This window comes from Hydra vulgaris, chromosome 02 (assembly GCF_038396675.1).
Source record: "Hydra vulgaris chromosome 02, alternate assembly HydraT2T_AEP".
NCBI lineage: Eukaryota > Metazoa > Cnidaria > Hydrozoa > Anthoathecata > Hydridae > Hydra > Hydra vulgaris.
This window is the reverse complement of record NC_088921.1, coordinates 2,864,552-2,888,341: the sequence shown is the minus strand read 5'-3', so window position 1 is coordinate 2,888,341 and position 23,790 is coordinate 2,864,552. Positions and strand designations below refer to the sequence as shown.

The window sequence follows — 23,790 nt, the reverse complement described above, 5'->3', positions numbered from 1 at the left end:
TAGTGGCATAATTAAAATAAAACAGGAGAAACATTTAGAATAGAAAATATTCAATGACAATGTCCTGACTCATTCATATGCATTTTTTTACATAAGTAAGCCTTCAAGAAATTGCTATCCTGTGAAATGAAATCAGACTATGTCTATCATATCAAAACAAAATCAAATTCCGCCTATCTATGAAGTGTAATGTGCACTTCAATTTTATGCAATAGGATCTTTTCAAATTGTGATTAGTGATTCTACAGCAGCTTTAAATCAACTATTTTCAGAATAATTTGCCAAGCTTTTTTGAGTCTTGCAAAAAACTGGAATAATAGACTGAACACACATTGGCATATAAAAATTACACAAGCAGGAATATGTTTACATCAGTAGGTCCTCAAGTCATTCAATGTCCAGGCGGTGTGTGATAATAACAGAAGGTTCATTGATTTTGTTGAAAAATGACTTCGTTATACACATGAAGCAAAGATTTTATAAAAATCAAAATTTGGTGAAATATTTATAGATATTACCCTTAAAAGTTTACTACTTAGTGATTCCGGCTATTCATGTTTTTGTTGGTTTCTTATGCCATATCCATGTCCAACTACAGCATGATCCCAGAAAGAACCTGCACCCTAGTTGTGGCATGCATTTTATTGCATAATTTAGCAATAAAGTTGAATGATGTGGACATGGACGACAATCCAATTGAAAATTATGAAAATAATAATGAAGATATTGTCAAAAATTACTTCCGACTTTCTAGTAACTTTGAATTGCAACATTCGAACATTAATTCATTTTTATTTAAGTTTTTTGAAAAAATTGACTGCAAAATAAAAAGTATACATACAACAATGTAAGGTCTGAGAAAATAAAAAACAACAACATTTATGCTAATGTGAAAACGTAATTTGTGAAGTGAATACGTAACAAATATCTCCTCAGAGTCGTGTCTATCATTACTGGTATATCAATAAGGACCAGCATAATAACTAATTTATCCTGTCAGATAAACATAATTGCCACTTTTGCTTTACCCTGAAACTTATGCCTGTTCCATACTGCAGTAAAATAGACTCAATGCAAATAGCCAAAACCCAATCATACCAAAATTTGTGAGGCACCAATATATTTTTGATGAAATGATATTGCAAAAACAAGTAAGTCTGATAAACTTTGCAAAAGGTAAGGTTCAACAGATTTAATGTTATTTCAAAGACCACAAGTATACATAAAATAATAAAGCTATTTATATATATATATATATATATTACTTTTAGTAGAGTTTATTTTTCCCAGCCTTTGCCTAGAAATGTAAACGATACAAAGCAGCAAGATGTAGGGCAGATTTTTTTTAATTTTTTAAATTCAAAACCCAAAATGAATAAATAAATGAAACATTAGCTAAATTAACAATGAAAAATTATATGAGAATATTGAGATTATATGGAATTATAAATGAACCACAAATTTGCTACTTTATTTTGAAAAGAAACTTTTAAAGAAACTGAAAAATTAGTTTACAAAAAAATACACATTTTTATATCTAAAACAAACAATAACAACGGTCCAAGCATCAACAATATAATATCAACAAAGCCTTGAAAAAAATTACTTCAAATTAAAGTACATTGAACAAATAAAATCCGAAATAAATTATTTCATCTCTCTATGATCTCTATGAACTTTTTAAAATAATTTGAAAGTGTTTAGATATATTTATTTCTAAAGAACAACAAAACATTACCCTTTTTTTCATGTTAAACAACTCAAAAATAAAAATCTCACCATTTATAAATTCTTTCCTTGTTTGTTTAGACAGATCATAAGCCATAGTTTCGTATCTAAACAAAATTATTTCAGTCTTATACAACATGAGACTGTACTGAAAAATTAAAGTAAATCTTAATTTTATATTTTAATAAAAAAAAAAAAAAAAAACGAGAAAAATATATTAATAATAAGAATGTTTAATTTTGATTTTATATTGGCATTTCAAAAATAAGAATTATAAAACAACATAAAAAAATTGGTGAGGCCATTATTAACATTTATTAACACCCCATTTGTAAAGAAAAACAACCTTACTCCTGAATTATTATTTTTTTGATTCTGTAAACTTTTACTATGACCTTTTGTCAAAAGTATTAAGTTGTTAATTAAAAGGGTTTCTCCAATTTACTATATAAATAATTTTACTTTGAACTATATTTAAATAATGTAAATTAGAGATATAGAAGCCGTTTTGTAATGGTGAACCCCAGCTTCAAAATCTAGAGGTCCAAGGTTTGATGTATACTAACTATATTTGGAAATAAATTAGGATTGATTATTTTTTTGCATACATTACAGAAACATAAAGATAAAAAAATTGATTTTTCAAAACAATGGGCATCAGCTGATGGTTACCAAGACTGATACCATTGCATCCGCTAAATAATCAATGCATCGGCTAATGCTGTTGCATCATTGGACCTTTAGATTTTGTCTCAGTATTTGAAATGATGCTTTACGTGATGGATGTGCCATAAATTTCTGTTGTCATATGTACATAGTTTTTCAGTTTAAAATTATCAAATATAAAAAATCATCAGCACATCTAAAAATTTTTCAAACTATGATTTTAGAATAATGTAATTATTATTTAAGGTTGCCTATTAACTTAAATAACAATTATAAAAAGAATCTTATTTCTAAATATATAGTACTGGAGGCCTTTCAGTATTTATACTCCTCATCTATACTCTCAAAACTATTCAACAAGTGCTTATCAGAGTCTTGCTTTCCAGCTTGCTGGAAAGCGGCATCTGTTATCCCTATCTTCAAAAATTTTGGAGAGCGATCTGATTCGTCTAACTACCGTCCCATAAGTCTTCTTCCTATCATAAGCAAGGTTTTTGAATCTTTAATTAACAGACACTTAATTTCTCATCTTGAATCTAATAACTTACTCTCTGACCATCAATATGGATTTCGATCTTCTCGTTCAACAGCTGATTTGCTGACAGTAATAACTGATAGGTTTTATCGTGCATTAGATAAAGGTGGAGAGGTTAAAGCTATCGCTCTTGACATTTCAAAAGCATTTGATAAAGTTTGGCATGCTGGTCTTCTCCATAAGCTTTCTTCCTATGGTGTATCCGGCAACATCTTTAAGATCATTGAATCCTTCCTTTCCAATCGTAATATAAAAGTTGTCCTCGATGAACAACACTCTTCTTCTTATTCTGTAACTTTAGGGGGTCCTCAAGGTTCTATCCTCGGCCCTGTACTCGTTTTAATTTACATTAATGACCTTCCAGATATTCTCACATCTAAGGTGGCATTGTTGCTGTGTTGCTGGCAATGTGGCATTGTTTGCTGATGATACTACCATTTAGTCTTGTCGTGATAAGAAACCATCACCCTCTGATTGCTTGGAGGGGGCATTTGAGCTTGAAAAGGATCTCATTTCTGCTACAGCATGGGGCTCACAGTGGCTGGTGAACTTCAATTCAGATAAAACTCAATTTTTTTCAGCCAATCGTTATCGCAATAATTTAGACCTTCCTATATTTATGAACGGTGATGTACTCGATGAGTCACCTACTCTTCATTTTCTAGGATTAACTCTTACTTCCAATCTTTCTTGGAAACCATATTACAAATCAGTTGCAAAATTAGCATCTGCTAAGGTTGCATCTCTTTATCGAGCTCGTCACTTTCTTACTTCGCATTCTATTCTCCATCTCTATAAATCTCAAATCCGGCCTTGTATGGAGTACTGTTGCCATATCTGGGGCGGATCTTCTAATGATGCCCTTTCTCTTTTAGACAAGGTGCAAAAACGCATTGTAAACATAGTTGGACCTGCTCTTGCAGCCAACCAACAACCATTATCACATCGTGGTAATATTGTTTCTCTTTCTCTTTTCTACAAATACTATAATGGGCACTGCTCTAAAGAGCTAGCGTCTCTTGTGCCATCTACTATAATTCATTCTCGTGTTACTCGTCATTCGATTAAGTGTCATCCTTTTTCTGTGACTGTTCCTAAGTGCTCCAAAAACGCTTATTCGTCTAGTTTTTTTCCTCGAACATCAGCTCTTTGGAATTCGCTTCCTTCATCTTGCTTTCCTGATTCATATAATTTGCAATCTTTTAAGTCGTCCGTCAATTGTTATCTTGCTCTGCAATCTTCATCTTTTCTCTTTCAGTAACTTCCAACTTTAATTAGTGGCTGCTTGCAGCCTTGTTGGAAGCGAAGATGTTAAAAAAAAATAAAAAAAATTATCATCTATATCTAACAAAACTTCAGAAATTAGTGATAAATGAAGAGCGACCAAAATGCAATTACGATAAATTAGATCCTGCAACATGACCTGTTAAAATTGACAACAAACAACGTATGTTTTTAGCAGTCATCAAAAGAATAATAATTATAAATTCATTATAAATGAAGTTCTCAAGGAAAATGTTTGTACAACACTTTTTTTACCGACAAATAAAAAAAGTTAATAAAGAATTAAGAAATTGGCTTTTATATTCAAGAAAAAGTTTCTGTTTTATGTTAATATTAGTAGTCTTTAAAAAAATTTTGATTCTTTAAAACAATTTTTATATAAAATTAATTTTAATTTCAAAATTATTTGTCTCAGCAAGACATCGTGTGATGACAAAATTATGGTGAACAATTATTATTACCATTTACCAAACTATAAAGTGATTTACTTAATTAGATCATCAGGCAAGGTACGTGGGGGATTGTGTATTTTAATTAAAAACTCATTATTGTATAAAGTGAAGTCAAATTTAAGTTCAATCACTAATGATTACGAGTCATTGTATATTAAACTAGTTAATATAACCTCAAAAAACATTATCGCCCATGCTTTATACAGACCACCAAATGGATCAATTAAGGTGTTTGAAGATCACATTAAAAGTGTAATTAAAAATAATTTGATTTAAAAAAAATCTGTTTATCTGGTTGGTGACTTGAATCTCAATATTTTAGATTATGACACAAAAACATTAAACAATTTTTCAATGTAGTCAATGAAAATAGTTACATTCCTGTCATCAATCAACCTACGCGCATAACTAGAAAAAGTGAAACTTCGATCAAATTATCACCAATAACTTCCTTAATATAAAAATAAAAACAGGAATATTTAAAACAGATATCTCTGATCATTTTCCCATATTCATTATTTCACAAAAATGTAACTAAAATGATATTCAAAAAAATAAAAAAATAACAACAAGAATAATAAACAACTCTTCAGTTAATTATTTTTATAACTTTTTATCATTTGTTAACTGGGATGGCCTATTACTGAATTAAAACTCTGATAAAGCCTTTGATATATTCATATCAGAGTATCATAAATATTATAACAAAGCATTTCTAGAAGTATATATACAAAAATAATATTATTATTCAAATCAAATAAAAAAGCACTCAAATGATCCTAAAAGAACTTGGCGTGTTATTAAGGAAGTCATTGGTAAAAGTAATTCTGACAGAAATACTATTCCAAAATTTCTCAAATTTAATAATAACTACGTTATAAAGAAACAACTAGTGGCTGAAAATCTTAATGAGCTTTTTGTAAATGTTGGTCCTTCATTTGCATCAAAAATTGAATCCTCACAAACCAACTTTGATGCATATTTGCTTTCTAATAACACTAATATTGTGTCTAATGATAAACTTACTGAAGTAAAATTGTAAGCCACCGTTTCTTTAATCAAGCCCAAAAAAAGTATAGGAGTTGACAATATAAGCAGTAGCATCATTATCAGTTCAATAAAACTCATTACAATCCTGCTCTTGTATATATTTAATTTATCTTTAAAAGAGGGAGTTTTTCCAGAAAAGTTAAAAATCGCTAGAGTTGTCCCAATTCTAAAATAAGGTGATCCTTATGATGTTACTAATAATAGACCAATCTCAATTCTTACATGTTTTCAAAAATTTTAGAACAAATTATGTATAATAGACTCTTTTCTTTCTTAAACAAAAATAATATTTTGTACAATATACAATTTGGTTTTAAATCTGGTCATTCATCTGATCAAGCATCTTACAGCTTGTATATGATATATTTAAAGGGTTCAATGAAAAAAAGTATACTTTAGGTATTTTTATAGATCTAAGCAAAGCCTTTGATACAGTTGGTCATATAATTCTTTTATCCAAACTCGAAATCTACAGTATAAGACATTCAAACTTGGCTCGGTTTAAAAGTTACTTGTTTAACAGGAAGCAATATATTTCATATGAAGAGGAAAAAATGGATAATATAACTATTACATGCGGTGTTCCCCAGGGTTCAATACTAGGACCCCTCTTTGTTTCTAGTTTATATTAATGATTTAAATAATTTTTCTAATATCTTAAACTCAATTTTATTTGCCGATGATACTAACTTATTTTATTCCAATGAAGATATTAATACTTTATTTTTAACAGTAAACAAAAAACTTGATAAACTAAGCCAATGGTTTAAATAAACTATCCCTAAACATTATTAAAACTAAATATACATTATTCCATCATGTTTCTAAAAAAAAAAATTCCATTGAAACTACCGAATCTTTTTATTGGTAATAATTTAATAAAAAGGGAAATAATAAAATTCTTGGGCATAATTCTAGATGAAAATATTAATTGGAGAGAACATATAAATGTTTATAAAAAAATTTTATAAACCATTCTCGTTTGTAATACATATACTTTTCATTTATACATTTTTTACCTAAACTATGCAAATATTGCTTGGTGCAGCACCAACATTTCAAAAATAAATAAACTTCTCTGCAAACAAAAACATGCTGTTAGGATTATTACAAATGAAGGTCGACTCTCCCATTTAAAAATACTTTTTTGTAAACTCAATATATTAAATGTTTTCAAAACAAATCTTTATCAAGTTCTTGTATTTGTTTTTAGGCTTGATAAAAAAATGGCACCGTCTTTATTTTGCTCAATATTTAAAAAAATAAATCATATATACAGCACAAGATTCTTAAAAAATAACTTTAGTCAATCCAAAACCTATTATTCAGTTACTAAATACTCAATCACATATTGAGAACCAAAATTATAGAATATACTTTTAAATGATGATCTTAAAACACTCTCTTTGCTTAACCAATTTGAAAAAATTTAAAAAAGGCAAATTCTTCTACTAAACAACAACAAATTAAATTTCTTCTAAGGTGTTAAATAAGAGTACTTATTTAACACCTTAGAAGAAATTTAATTTGATTATCAAGTATAATATTTATGATTTGATTTATTAAGTATAATATATACACATATAAAAAAAAAATCTATTGTAAACTTTTACACAATTTAATTTTATCATTTGAAATTTAATTTTATATATTTTTACATATGAAAAAATACCAATTGGCATGTATTTATATGTGAGTGTGTGCATTCACTTTTTATCTTTTTGCTTTTGTTTTCTATATGTTTTTTGTTTTTGTTTTTTTTTGTTTGTTTTTGTTTTTTTTATTTATATAAAAAAATTTTTTTTTCTAATTATTCACAAAAGAAATTAAAAAAAAAAAAAGAAATAGGAGGATAAAATAAAAAAATTTGAAATTTGAAAATTTTTTTATATATTAATTTTATTTTTTTCTTTCTTTCTTTAAAATATAAACTTTAAGAAAATTTAATAATTATTTAAAATATTTTGTATAATCTTACATGGTTTTTAAAAGCTATGCTATGTATGGTGAATATTTGGAGCCATTCTTTTGGCTTATTGTTTTTCTCAAACTAAAAAATGAAAAAAATTTGTTGTCCTAGGAAAATTATTTTCATAAAAAAAACATGACACCTTTAATTAAATAATTTATAAAATAATTTCAAAATTAATGTTAGAATCAAGTTTTTTTTATATAAATTGTATATAACCTTGTTGAGCTTTTTTTTTTGTATTGAAGTATCTCCTATCTTCAACAAATCCTTTGTTGCTTTGACCAAGTTTTTTCTACTATTTAAAAATGTGAAAACAAATGTTTCTTGTTTTCCGGGAAAAGCCACAACATCAAAGTCCACAACATCAAAAGCCACAACATTTAACAGTCAACAGCCTAAACAACTAAAAAGATTTTTTACCAACACAAGCTTGTACTGAAGTTATTTTTCAAAGATCAATTTTTTAACCACTGAAATGCTATATAAAAGAAAAACTCATCAAAATTGTCGACAATCTGTATGCTTTTTTTTGTTTTTCAAAATGTGACAAGCATATTTCTGATTTCATCAAGGAAAGAATTCTAGGTATTTTTTTCTGGAAGTTCCAATGATTTTAAGGATGATAAAGTTCCATTGGGCATTTGCAATTCCTGCAGAGCAATGGTACAAAAACATGGCAAAGGAGATAGAAACTTGTATCTTCCTAAGCTACATAACTTTAACAAAGTGATTATTAGACCACAGACCAGAGGATTTGATTCTTGTAAATGTTTAGTTTGCCAGGTTGACCGACTAATAGGAGATTCTACAAAGCTCACTTTTTCAACCTATTAAGGTTTGATAGAACTATCAAGTAGTTTTGATAAACTATGCTCAAACTGTCTCAGTGTAGTCAAAAGAGAAATAACACATGATTGTTCACAAGCCACCAAGTTTGAAAACTTAAAGGAGATGATAGCAACTGAATCCAAAATTGCTGAAAAAATTGCGTCATCTGTAGTAACTCAAAAGGTATCCGCTCCATAGAGCACAATTAGGTTGAGCAGAGAAAGTGGTAAAGCTTTAACCATTACTCCAGGTTCCTCTAGAGCTCAGTGCTAATCGAGAACTTCTCTAACTACTTTGGACATAGTTCAAGTTCAAATCAATACTGGTCTTTCAATAAAAAGATGCAAGAAGTGACTGTAACATTAAACAAGACTACAAATTTAAAAATTGTTGGAACAATATTTAGAGAAAATTTTGCAATGGCTGGTCGAAAGGTTGAAAGTTTATTCAAAGTTTCCAAAATCTCACTTACAAGGCCATCAACAAAAACTGATTATTTGGCGAAGATTGTTCACTGCAAGAGTTTAGGGGATTTTTATAACTCAATTCTCAGAGTTAGTCCAATCACTTCACCGTCTCTCATCAAACTAGGTATTAATGGTGGAGGATCATTCCTCAAGTTCAGCTTGAGTGTTATCTCCAATGGCGGATGTCAAAATGTTAAAACAAGTTCAGCCTCAAATGACAAAAGCTTACTGACTGTAGAACATGGGAAAGAAACAAGTGCCAAACCTCAATTACTTGTTGCTGCTGCTGAAAATGTTTCAGAAACTTATGAAAAGGTCAAAAAAATTTTAAGTTTATTTGGGAAAATTGATGTGCACTTCTTTATTGCATGTGACATGAAGTTAGCCAATATCATCTGTGCATTCAGTTTCAGTCAAGCAAACACCCTTGCTGTTGGTATGATGTTAAATCAAGTCATCTCAAAGAACAGGGATTTCCAAGAAACTTCAGATCCATTAGGATGCAATACAAAGCATTCATTGAGAAAGAGAATGGAAAAATGTGCGCAAAGGATTTTCATAATGTTGTTTATAACATATTGTTTGACCAAGAAGATATCAAACAAGTTATTGAGTTTATTCCCCCAATGGAACTTTATTGTCTCCTTGGAATTGTAAATAATCTTTACAAATCAATGCTAAAGATATGACCTAATGGCAAAAATTGGCCATTAATTCTCAAAATGAAACTACAACCTTATCATGGTGGAGAGTTTGTTGGGAATGATTGTCATAAGGTTTTGAAGAATATGGATGTTTTGCAAAGAATTGTTGAAAGAGAAAAGGCAGACTATATGCTTGGTTTTGTGAAAACATTTCAACATTTTAAGAGTGTTGTTGGCTCCTGTTTTGGAAGGACATTAAATACTGCATATGTTCAACATATTAAAAACTTTAAGAACTCATATCTTCAACTCCCAGTTTAAATCACCCCAAACACCCATTTAGTGTTCTACGATGTTCCTGAATTTATTGCTCTAAAGGGTACAGCATTGGGCATTTTTAGTGGGCAATCAACAGAAGCCTTGCATTCAATCTTTAGTGCTTAATAGGCTAGGTACAAAAGAAACCCTGATCATTCTGGTTATGGAGGCCAGTTACTGAAATGTGTTATACACTATAACTGCAAGCATCTTTAAATTCGTTTTTTTAAATAATTCATTTTTCTTTCTAGAAATACTTGATATAACATTTGTTGGGAAGAAATATTCTTGTCTGAAATTTTTGTTTATATCATAAACTATATTAATTTATTTATAGTTTCCTAAAATATCATAAGTTTACATAAAATTAATCAGAAGTATATATCTTATTTTGCAATGACTAAATAAAAAAATCTCAACAACAATCTGAAGAAAAAGTAATAAACATCATAACACCACCATAAAGTAATTTTTTTTTTAAAGGAAATCATTTCATGTCTGTATGTATATGTTTTTTCAATGGGAGATTAAGGTTAAATGGGATTTTCTTTTGTTTGATATCTTGTTAAAACCCATTTCAGTAAAGATATATTTCATATTTAAATTAACATAAGTTGTTACTATTGTGTGTATTTCCAATACTTGGTCTATTATTTTAAACAAAAACAACAAAGCAAACCTGTGGGTTTAACAACTAAAATATAAAGAGGTTTTTATGTGTTTAAGTTCAGAACAATTAGAAAAAATGTCTCTAACTATGTGTTTTCTGCCCCATATTTTATACAAACTTGGACAAAAAAAGCACTCTTTTTGCAGACAAAGTACACACAAATGTGAAGTCTAACAACCATAGAATCCCATATCAACTAGTCACATGATATTGTTACTAAATTAGTTATTTGATATAACTTTGAATCTTTAAAAAGCATAAAAACCACAAAAAGCTGCTATATTTTGGCCGTTTTTTCAAAGGCGAGATTCCTACTTTAAGAGCTATATATTTGCACAGATAAAAGATATCTTGCTTCTATTTTTTTTGCCTGAAAGATACATGCCAAGGCTTCATTCCATTAAATTTTGAAACTTCCATAGTCGAAAGTAAGGTTAGTATAAAAACATAAAGCATCGGTTGTCTCCTTTTAAAGAGGCTTTTAGTGCGACCATTACATTGCCCCCAGACCATTACATTGCAGCCACCATGCTTCATGGTCTTATGGCAGTAACGTAAATCAAGACATTTTTCCGGCCGGTCGACGTACATGGCAAATGCCATCGCTCCAAATGATGTTGAACATCGATTCATCACTGAACAGGACAGTTTGCCATTTCTGCACATTCCAGTCAATATGAGATGTAGCAAACAGGAGTCTTTTCTGATTTTTTAGAGAAATCAGCGGTTTCTTTGCAGGGCGTTGAGAAAACAATCCGGCTTCAACAGCACGTCGTCTGATTGTTCGGTCGGATACAGACAGCTCTAATGGCTTTTGTATCTCGACTGATGATATCCAGGGATCTGACAATCATAGAATCCTCTCTAGAAGTGGTGGAACGTGGTCTTCCACCTTTGTTATCTGCTGCCAACTTCCCCGTAGAACGATATTTGGAGCATAGTCTTGATACAGTCCATTTTTTAACGCGATATTTATCACAAATACTTTTTTGTGACATTCCACTTATGTAATCGCCAATAATTTTCTTTCTTAGTTCCAATCCAAGACTGTCGGGAGCCATTTTTGCACTTGAAGTCATAAAAATAATAAAAATAAATAATCACGCTTCTCAAGGCTTACTGTGTTACATTTACCTTGTGATGATACAACAATGCTCTGTGGAACACAACGTCTTGGTTGGATGTGGACTGTATTGATGTAATGAAACACCTGTTGTATTTCACTTCTTGTATTGATGTTCTTCGATAAAGCACTTTGATAAAACTCACTTCGATAAACTGTCTTGATAATACTGACTGATTGACTTCCATATACTGACTGAATTACATGTCGATTTACATGTCTCTTATATAGTAAAATGAACCTGTGTGAACCTGTTCTGGAAGATTCTAGATGCTTCTTTTTGATGCTTCTGAATGTTTCTGGATATTTCTGGATGCTACTGGATGCCTCCAGATGCCTCTTCTGGAAACTTCTGGAAGCTTCAGCATGCTTCTGGAAACTTCTGGATACTTCCTTTAATTATTAAAAAACTTCCGTGACGTCGACACGGACCAGACTTAAGAAAATGAAACAAACCAAAAAAGTTGCACTTGTTTTGTTCGCTGCAAAATGGCACTTGTCAACGAAATTCTGCCTGTGTGCTGTCACCTGTCAGCTGATTGCTCATGTCATGGCATACTATGACTCCAGACTTCTGAACTGTTTGCTGTGGTAGTATAGTTCATTTCGTTTTTAAGACATGTAAAATTAGGAACACTTTTTAGCATTGTTCGATGTTGGTTGCAAATGTTTTGTCCAATACTGTATATATATTATGTTTTGTATTTATTATGTTTGTGTATTTTCTCAACCTCTAAGATAGTGTTAATTCACCCATAACATACGCTATGTATGTTTATGTTTTTTTTTTGATACATCTTCACTTCCACAAATGTTGCAAGCAACAACTGTTAGAGTTGGAAGTTACTGGAAGAGAAAAGATGAAGTTAAAGAAGAAAGCAATGATTAACAGATGACCTTAAAAACTAAAAATTATACAAATCAGGAAAACAAGATAAAGAGATTTTTTGATCTAATTTTTTCCCCATGAACATCAATTCTTCAGAATTGATGTTCAGGGGAAAAAACTAGACTAAAAAAAGTAAAAGGATGAAACTTAGTTAATTGATGAGTCACACAAAAATAAATTTTAATAGATGGCACAAGAGATGCTAGCTCTATAGAGCAACGTCTATTTTAGTATTTAGAGAAAAGAGAAAGAGAAGCAACACTACAACAATGTGACAATAGTTGCAAGTTGGGTGCAAGAGCAGGCTCAACTATGCTTATAATGCATTTTTACACCTTGTCTAAAAGAGCAAGGGATCCTCATTTAAAGGCCTGCTCCAGATATTACAACAGTATTCCATACAAGGATGGATTAGAGATTTATAGAGATAAAGAATAGAATCCAGAGTAAAAAAGTGACAAGCATAATAAATAATGCAACCTAAGCAGATGCTAATTTTACAAAGAATTTGATATATGGTTTCAAAGAAAGATTAGAAGCAAGTGTTAATCCTAGAAAACCACGGGTAAATGAATCTTTGAGCACATTACCATTAATAAATATAGAAAATTCTAGATTGTTGCAATTAGAATTAGTTGAAAAAAGTTTTATCTGAGTTAATGTTCACCAGCCACTAAAAGGCTCATACTGTAGCAAAAGTGAGATCCTTTTCAAACTCAAGTGCTCCTCCAAACAGTCAGAGAGTGCTGGCTTCTTTTCAGACATGAATAAAAGGTAGTATTGTCAGCAAACAATGCAACTTTAAACGTAAGATCAACTGTTAATGAAAATTAAAAAAGGTTTAGGGCCAAAAACAGAACCTTGAGGAACCCCTAAAGTTACAGGAAATAAAGAAGAGAGTTGTCCATCTAGGACAACTTTTATACTACGATTGGTAAGGAAGGATTCAATAATTTTAAAGATGTTACATGATACACTGAATGAAAAGAGCATATGGAGAAGACTAGCATGCCCAAACTTTATCAAAGGCTTTAGAAATGTTGAAAGCAATCTATCATTTGTTGTAAAAACTTATAGACATTTTAAGTCCATTGTGTGTTCATTTATCCCAATAACTAATTCAAAATGCTCACAACTTTTTAACAAAAAGTTTTAATTTTTGAGTTTTAGTAGGATTGACTAGGATTACTTGAATACAAAAATAAAGATTTTGACCTTTTTGTTAATGGTTTTAATAACATTTTACATAACAAATTTATAATAAATGTTTGATACTTAACCTGAAAAAAATGTTTGATATTAAATAAATTTGATATTTTATAAGCAAACTTTTTACAATATATAAATACAATAAACAAATTAATTGAAAATATAAATTCACTCAGCAAAACTTAAAAAATGACTAGAGTTGCATGTAACATTAATTTTTGAATAATTTATATGACAGCGGGATACTTTGTAATTGTTTTCCCAGACTAAAATAATGATAAACAGATTCAGTAGCTTGTTCGTTACAATAGCCGAGACCTTTGTTAGGATACAATAGCTTAGACCTTTGTTCGGATAATTAATTGATGTCATTTTTAAAAATGTTTTACTCAAGCATGTTCATAAAAACTTTGCTAATTTACTTTTATAAACTTCCTTTCTAAGTATGTTACATGAATTTAAATAACCCTCAAATTCATACTTTGTTGCTACAATCATTGAAATTAATTATTTTAAAATCACATTTACTTTTAATATCTTTTTTTATTTGTTTAGCTGCATTATCATTAGTTAAGTTTTGTTGTTTGTTGCATTTGTAATACAATTAGTTGTGCTTAAAAAAGTTAAATATTATTAAGTTTTTCACATTTGAAATGTGAAGGAAATAATTCATTTGTATTCAAAGCCAAAGTCAAAGTAGAAGTTTGTTTAATTTGTTTTGAAAAAGGAAAAAAATTAAGTAAAATTCAAGATAATAAATTGTAGTTTTAATCAGAATCAAAAAATATTTCATTGATAATAAATTAAATGATTTTCCCATTTTTGCATCATTTAGCCATTTTTTTAAACAATTTGATTTTTCAAACATCAAAGAAGCTGATCTTACCAGAAACCAAAAGTTTTGCCAATCTGCTATATGCTTTATAGCTAGAAGTCTCAATCACATATAGAAAAAAAAGAGGACCAAAATTTAACTCAGATGTTATTCCCTTTCCTGGACCAAATAAAGTATGTAAAAGACATTTTCATTTTACTGGACCACAATTAGCACACATCTGTTGTATTACAGAGAGAGGAGATAATATAATGAAGCTACTAGATAAAGGTTAAAAACCACAGTTGAGGAGGCTACTTTAGTTGTGGTTACAACCCTCTCTCAACTCTATAACTTCGAAACACGATCCTTGATGGACAAGACTGCTGCGGGGAGAAACAGGTTGAGTCTGGTACTATCAGGGACGTGGTGGGGATCGAACTGGTAAATTCTCACTTATGAGGCTAGCACTCTACCACTACACCACTACCACATGTAAATATGTTGTAAGATGTCTAAGAAAAAAGCAAAAAAAGTTTAGTTATGATGAAGGTATGTGTAAAAATAATTACAAAGATTGTAATTATCTTTGTAATTAGGGTCAACAAACTTATTATAATTACACTTATAGAAATTTTGCTAAAATATAATATCTTATGTAAACCTAAAATTTTTATATTTCTATAAAATTTCGTAAAGTTAAATAGTATTAAATATTTTTGTGCTTTTGATATAAAATTGGCCAAAAATTGTTTGGATTAAAAACTGGCACTTATCCTGGGTGTATAATTGGCAATGATGAATTTCAAAATTTTGAATTTTAAGGTGAACATAGAATGCTTGGAATGATTATTAGCTAGTAATTATTAAAATGCTTGCGGAAAAAAAATAAAAAGATTTAAATTATATGTTGCAACCTGTAACAACTGTGTGAACTAACCACTACACACACAGATTATAAGATTCCATAGAAACAAAAACTTTTATAAAGATTATAAAAAATCTTGTTTCCGTGGAGACATCTTCTTAGTGAAAACACTAACAAGCTTTATAAGTCTTGATAAATATAAAAATCTTGATAAATATAAAAATCTTTATAAAAATAAAAAACAAAAAGAAAATTCTTTTAAAGCAGAGAAGTTAAATATAAAACTAAGCTTCAAAAGGCCTAAACGGAGGGGAACTCAGTGTTCAAAACAAGTTGATAGCACAGATATTTTGAAAGATTTGTCTTTTCAACTAGATATTAATGGATATCTTTTTTTCATTTAACATTTATTTTTTTGCATTTAAATAAATAAAGTAAAAATTAGTTGTATAAGAATGACTTTAAAACTTTAATAAACTAAAACTCAAAAAGTTTCAAGATACGTACCGTAAACTTGGATTAAGAGTATAACCTAAAGTATATGCTTTAGTAAAACATGCAGAGAAATTAAAAAAAAATGAAATCAACTAATTGTCCACACAAAGAGCGAACGAGCCTCTGAACTTGTTCACTATATTTTATAATAATAAACCTTCTTAAAACTATTGTTACGTACAAATGTGTCTTTTTAAAAAAAAAAACTTGCCAAATGAATTTATATACTCATTTATTTTATTTATTGTACTTATATATTGAATTTATATATTGCAAAATATATATATATAGTGAGCTAATCCTACTCAAACTCAAAAACGCTCATAAAAATTCCAATCATTCTTGAACCAAATTTTCAAATTCTATCAGAAAAAAAATTTTGTTCAAAATATGTAAGCATTTTAAGTTATTTGTTGGAGTAAATGGGCAAATAATAAACTTAAAATGTCGACATTTTTTTAACATCAATGATTTATTGATTAAATGATTTATTGATGAAATTTTAAATCCTACAAATTATTTTTATCTAGTTTTTGATATTATAAAGTAAAGAATTTTTTTTTGTTACACTTATACATCAGACAAGGGACCCAAACTTTTGGGTTGAACTTGATTCCAGGTTCCAATTATCATAACTTTATGTAAAACATTATTATATGACTACAGTAAAAAAATTTTATGTTTGCACGATCTCTAATTATTGCTGCTACACCAAATAAGGCAGTAAGTAGTTTTTAATTGTCTTTCTAAAAAAATGTATGGTTTAGGATGGTAACAAAAATTAGCAAATGCAATATCCTTTATCCTCTATTCTTTACTTTACATCCTCTATAGTGTGTGTGTGTGTGTATATATATATATATATATATATATATATATATATATATATATATATATATATATATATATATATATATATATATATATATTAGTAGAAAATCACTTGACTAAATTTTTTTCCATTTGACACTGTGTTTCATCAACAAAGATTCATCAGAAATCTTTTTTTTTCTGTGATTTTCTACTAATATATAATTGCTCTGTTCTGTTAAGAACATTGAGCACTCTATTGTGTAGAATACTTTTTAAAGTTGTTTAAATATATATATATATATATATATATATATATATATATATATATATATATATATATATATATATATATACTGTATATATATGTATATACTGTATAAATATATATATATATATATATATATATACATACATATATATATATACTGTATATATATGTATATACTGTGTAAATATATATATATATATATATATATATATATATATATATATATATATATATATATATATAGCGCATGTGGTGAATAAACTACCCAGCGCCAACGATTTTTTTTTTGAACTTTTTTTATATAAAGTCCAGGAAAGCCAGACAAAAAAGGTTTGGTTTTTTAGTTGATGCATTTGTTTATCTACTGGAAAATGTGTCACTGCAGCTTTGATATTAAATAAAAACAATAAAATATTGCCATTTCCAAAAATTGACTATATAACTTTGTTTCCTATTAGAGTTGAATTAACATGGTTGATAGGGGACATTCTAAACAACAGAAACTTTTTTAATTCAATTCAAAATAAATAATAGTTAAAAATAATTAAAAAAAAAGATTAAGAATATTTCTTTTTTTTTACAAAAGATGAGTAAAAAATTAAAAACAATAAACCAAAAGAATCTTACGTTTTTAAAAAATCTTGAAGATTAAAACTTTTTATATTTCAAAATTCAATAAGATTTTAATTTTTAAATTTAAACTTTCTAATCTCATTGGGACAAAATGTTTTGAATATAGTAAACATTCAATTCTACCTGTCAGCAATAATGACTTCATAACTTTTCATTCATTGTTTGTACAAAACAAAAAACTGCATTCTAATTTATACTAAATGCGCCATATACTTGATTATATACTTAATAAATGTATATAATCAAGTATATTATATATCTATTAAGTCCATTATATATAAATATAATGGACTTAATAGATATATAATAGACATACTTATATAATATATATTAGTAATTATTTATAATTTTTACTTATAAATAAATTATTACTGACATTAATTTTAAAAATTGCGTTTGTGAAACCAGCGAAGTTACATTTTTTCTTTTGTTGTTAGTAAGCAAGCTTCAAAAAATTTTTAATTTAAAGTTATATAACATATATATTTGTTTACATATTATTTATTGAAACCTTTTTTTATATTATTTTTAGTTACATTTAGCTTTAACTTTTTTATTAAATAGACTTGAATATAAGCTTAACCGATTGGAAGATCCCAGGGAAAATATTTAGTTTATTTACTTGAAATTAAAAAAAAAAATTTGATATTTTAATGTCTTAATGTTTTTGAACTTTAAATAAAATAATCATTAATTAATAGAATGTTATTGAACCCGTACGAAATTAAAGGTTTAAGTGTTGTTTTAGTTTGATAAACTTTTTACGGTAGACATTTATTTATAAGATATTTATAAATGTTGTGCTTGATATATAGAAATATCACGCTAGAAATTTTACTTTTTAACATTTAAGTTTGGAATTTTCATTGAAGTATTGCATTTCATTTGATATTTTATTACATGGATTTTTATGCAATTCAAAGTAAAAGTTCTAGTTAAACAAAGTTTTTTGTCAAAAGACCCTAAAAAACTATACGAGCAAGCGAATGGTTCGTCTTAACCAGGGTACGATTAAGCGGATAATATGATAAAGTTCAACTGGAATAAAAAATAGCATTATGCTTTAAAATAGAATAAGTAAATCATTTTTAATTAGAACTTATACCGAATAAATTAAAATTGAAGTACATCACGCATAAACTATGCATAACATTAATAACAACTATAACTTTTTTATTTAACAATATGCAATACGAATATAACTTCTTTATTTAACAATATGCAAAATCTACTGTTTAAACATATTTTGACTTCAAAAAAGAAATTTAATGAAATATTTTTATAAATTCAACATATCATTTTCTTCCTTGCATGTTCTTCCGACAAACACGATTTACTCTTGTAACGAAACTAGTGAGCGCTGTTTGTCGGGCCCTGAAGGTTGTTTATGGGTGTGTTTCATGTGCGCAGTGCAATCGCAACCAGTTCATCACAAGGCCTGTCTATATATATATATATATATATATATATATATATATATATATATATATATATATATATATATATATATATATATATATATATATATATATATATGTGTGTGTGTGTGTGTGTGTGTGTGTGTGTGTATGTGTGTTTAGATAACTAGTACTGCTTACTAGTTTTGATGATTGTTCTAGCTTTTTCAAAAAAAGAAGAAAAAAACAAAGAAAAATGAAAGAAAAATAACTTGCCCATGCCAAATCAATGCTGCAACTTTTTATGCATATAAAAAGTTGCATGTTCGATATAAGCACATAAAAATATATAATATATATAAAAAAAACTTACATTAAGTTATTCTCATGAAAAATTTTAAACTGTAAATTCTCTTTATAATTATCAAAGTCATTATCAGCTCCACGATTGATAAACTCCTTGCAATCTTCATTTATTATGAAAAAACCATCTGATGATTTTTGATTTTCATTATTTGATGTTGCAACCTTAATTTTTTCAACAACATTTTCTGACAAATTATTTAAAACATTTCCAATAGTTTTACCTATATTTAAAGGTCTTTTATCTTCACTGTAACTCTTAACAAAAACCATTAAATGTGAATTTGATCTTGATATGGCATCTACAAGAACATGCCGATAATAAATCTCTTCTGGACTGACAAACACAATTACAAATTCCGATTCTGCTCCTGAAAATCCTTTGGAGTCGGTTACAAGAATATCCATGTCACTTCTTAATTTTTTTTTAATTTCAATTTTTGTTTCTAATGTTGGAGAGTATTTTTGCAAATGTGGTGAATAAGTTATTGCTTTAAAGTTTCCAATTATATCTATTGCATATGCAACAGATTGCACTTCTTCCATATTGCTGCATATAACCACTGTTTTTCTTAATACATTAAAACAAAGGTTTTCTAACACAAAAGACAATAACTTTACAGATTGTTTATTTGTTATATCATGAAAAGGTAAATATACAACTTTAGGTTTTTCTCCTTTAACAGAGTGTCCTATGAACCCAGACTTGAAAACATATTCAGTCTCCATATAGCTATTTGGATCAATATTATCAGTATTTTTTGCTATTAATTTTGCCATATAATCTAAATCGTTATCATGAAAATCATTAACAACCTTAAATTTGTTTCCTATTCTCTGATCTAAATCTGAGTCTGTTAATTTATCAACACTTTTATCATAAGCAATATTTGATGCATAAATATTTTCTTTCTTTATGTCGAGAGATGCATAATTATCATCTTTTACCTTTAAATTATTACCTAATGTGTAATTAGTTTGATTTTTTAAAAACTTTTTCTTAGGATTCATCATATCAACTATTGACAAGCAAACAGTTTTTACTTTATCTACATCAACTAAATTATTAGGTAATGTATCATTAGTTTTTTCATTTTCTTTTCCAAAGTTTTCCTTGAAACTACTTGTCTTATTTTTAGTTTCATTTTTAGAATCAATATTAGAATTTAATGTCAACGATAAACTTTGGCAATCTTTCACTTTTTCAATCTGCAAATCTTCATTGCCAAACAACTTGTTTTTTTCAATTTTTTGTAAAAATCTAAAATTGGTGCTAGGAATGTTTAAAACACTTTTTGTTTCACAAATAGCTTTTTGAGCAACATCAATTAATAATTTATTGCATCCGGTAACTCTCATTGATTTATTGAGAGATATGACCTTCATTCCTATTAATTCTTCTTGAAAGAAATTTCTTTGTAGTGTACGCTTTTGTTCACTTGTTATTAGTTCTCTATTCTTTGTAATACTTTCAGGAATAAAAACAACTAAAGATTCTTTTAAAACAGAAGTAAATAAATGTTTTATTTGAATTGCATCATCTTCTCTAACAAACTCCTCAGAAAGTTCTTCAAGTACAAAACATACTTTACAGTTGGTGCTAGTCAAATATTCTAGTAATTTCGGAAGAGAAATATCCTTTTTGAAAATGTTATAATCCCGGCACATACTTTTCCATAACTCATACAAATTATCACAAACAACTGTAACATTAGAGGCTTTTTCTATATTGTCAACAAATTCTTTCATATGGCATTCATACAAGGAGAAATGGTTACAACAAATATAATACAAGGTAAGAGGATTGTCTGATTTATGTTTTACATAATTTTTAACAATCTCTCTTCCTACTATAGATTTTCCTGAACCATACCCTCCAGTGATAATTTTTTTTAATGCTTTATCATTAATTGCATTCCTTTGTTCAACATTAAGAATCAATGATTGTATTTGTTTTTGGGGATCTGATTCTAATGTGGGAAAACAATGATCAACTTTAGCCATTGACATCATAGTTAAGCTAATGAGTTTCTTAAATAGTATTTCATTACTATTTTTTTTACTATTTACTTTTTTAATGCAGTATGACACAACTGATCTCCACCAACTTTCAAAACTGTCATCTGCAATTTCATCTTTACATAGAAACAAAATTTTATCTAAATCAAAGTTCTCAGAGAAGTGAAAAAATAATTCTTCTTTCAAATCTTTACGATCGTGTAAAGGTAAAACTACAATTCCTAAAATAACAAGTTTATTAGTGTCAATAAGAGGATTGTTAATGTTAACAAATAATATGACATCATTTAAACAGCACTCAGATTCTACCTTGATGCAATCCATTGATGTTGTAACACGAGCAATAATAACAAGGTTGAGTTTAGAGCAAAATATTATTATTCTATTTTCGTCTTTATAATTAGTGAATTTTTCAACATTACACTTTAAAAGAGTTGCATGATAACGTAAACGGTAGCCAGGTAATACAGCACGTATCCCTTTTTTATTCACAGTAAATAATTCATTAAACTTGGAAACAACAAAAAATAAATTGTCATTATCAGCAATCGAAGGTGATACATAAATAACATCATTACAATCAAAAAAATTTCTATCAAAATAATCTAATGCAAACAACTCTATTGATTCATGAGGTGCTTTATCAAAATGAATGTTGTTAGTCTCTCTCCAATCTAAAGAATTTATTGTTCCAATACTTTTACTAAATTCATTGTTGAAAATTGGTTCAGGTGTTGCAATGAACAAGCCATTATAGATTAACTCATAGTTGCAATTACCTCAATATAAAGGTATAATACAAATAATTTACACAGTAAAACAAAGTTAGAAATATATATACAAAATATATACATAATTTATAAAAAAATAGTATACATAAATATATACACAGTATATGAAAAAATATATTTGTTAACCTTATTTATATAATTAGGTATTAAATTTTTTTTTTTTAAATTTTTAAGGAAAAAAAAATAAATAAAATAAATAGAAATAGTAGAAGTTTAGATTAGTTTACAAAGTAAAAGTTAGTCTAGTAAACATGTAATTATTCCATTATACATATTGTAGGTCTGATTATTTAATTAGAGACAACTATCAAAAGTAGAAAAAAATATACTAGCTATAATGTCTTATTTTTAAGAAAATATACTAGCTAAATACACTATGTGCTATAATGCGGTAGTGGTGTAGTGGTAAGAGCGCTCGCTTTGTAAGCGAGAGGTTCGGAGTTCGACTCCCACCACGTCCCTGGAAGTACCGCGCTCAACTTAGTTTCTCCGCGCAGCGGCCTTGCTCGGCAAGGTTCATATTTTGGAGTTAAAGAGTTGAGAGAGGGTTGCACTACGAATAACGACTAAAAAATAAAAAATAAAAAACACAAAAAAAAAATGAGTATCCTCCTCGACTGTAGTGGCCCCCCTCGGGCCTTGGGGAGGTGAATAATCTATACTAGCAAAAAATATACTAGCTAAATACACTAAGTACTAAATAAATGCATTAATAAATTCTATACACCTATGATGTCTTATTTTTAAATTAATAAAACTTTACATTTATGATGTCTTATTGAAAATAAGACATCATAGATGTAAAGTTTTAGTACTTAGTGTATTTAGCTAGTATATTTTTTTGAAAATAAGACATCATAGATGTAAAGTTTTAGTCTTATTTTCAAATTAATGATTATTAATATAATACAGTGTTGAAACAACTATAGATGTCTAGTTATAGCACGAACGTACATACCTCAATATGTCAAGCTAGTTTAAACTTGTCTATGGATTTATTGCCTAGGATTTATTATTTATTACACATGTCTAGGATTTATTACTGCATATAAACTTATTCATGGGTTGAAAAACATAAATAATTTTATTTTATTAAGTGAAAGTGCATATAAACCAAATGAAGTTAAAGAAAACTATAAAATAATGCAAATTGATTAGTTTTTTTTATACTTTTTGACATCAAATATTTTAAAAAGGTATAATCAAGTATTGAATTAAAAAATCCATTACTTTTGTGCTAAATAATATTTAATCATCATTTTATAATAATCTTATGGAAAGTTTCTTTTTTTTTTTTTTTGGAACTTTTCAATTTGGAATTTCATCAAGGAATTTCATGATGGAACATTTGAAGTAAAGTTAAAAGAATAATAGAAATGATTGATTCAAAGAAAATTGTGAATAAAAGTGGTATGTAATAATAATAACCTATAAACTTTGGTAAATCAAAATTTTAATCGAAACATGTTTTTAATGGAAACATGTTTTTAATCG

The 23,790-nt window shown here is 28.0% G+C and overlaps 1 protein-coding gene across 2 annotated transcripts in view; it reads right to left on the bottom strand.

Annotated features, from left to right (window-relative positions):
• LOC105848542 (uncharacterized) overlaps nucleotides 1-23,790 on the bottom strand; it is a 67,240-nt gene that overhangs the window by 14,982 nt on the left and 28,468 nt on the right. For both annotated transcript variants that reach the window (XM_065789964.1, XM_065789965.1), the window contains exons 4-5: nucleotides 19,497-22,284; nucleotides 1,780-1,835 (exon numbers count right to left, since the gene is read on the bottom strand). In XM_065789964.1, the coding sequence (XP_065646036.1) occupies nucleotides 1,780-1,835; nucleotides 19,497-22,284 (2,844 nt within the window). The remainder of the gene's footprint in view (nucleotides 1-1,779; nucleotides 1,836-19,496; nucleotides 22,285-23,790) is intronic.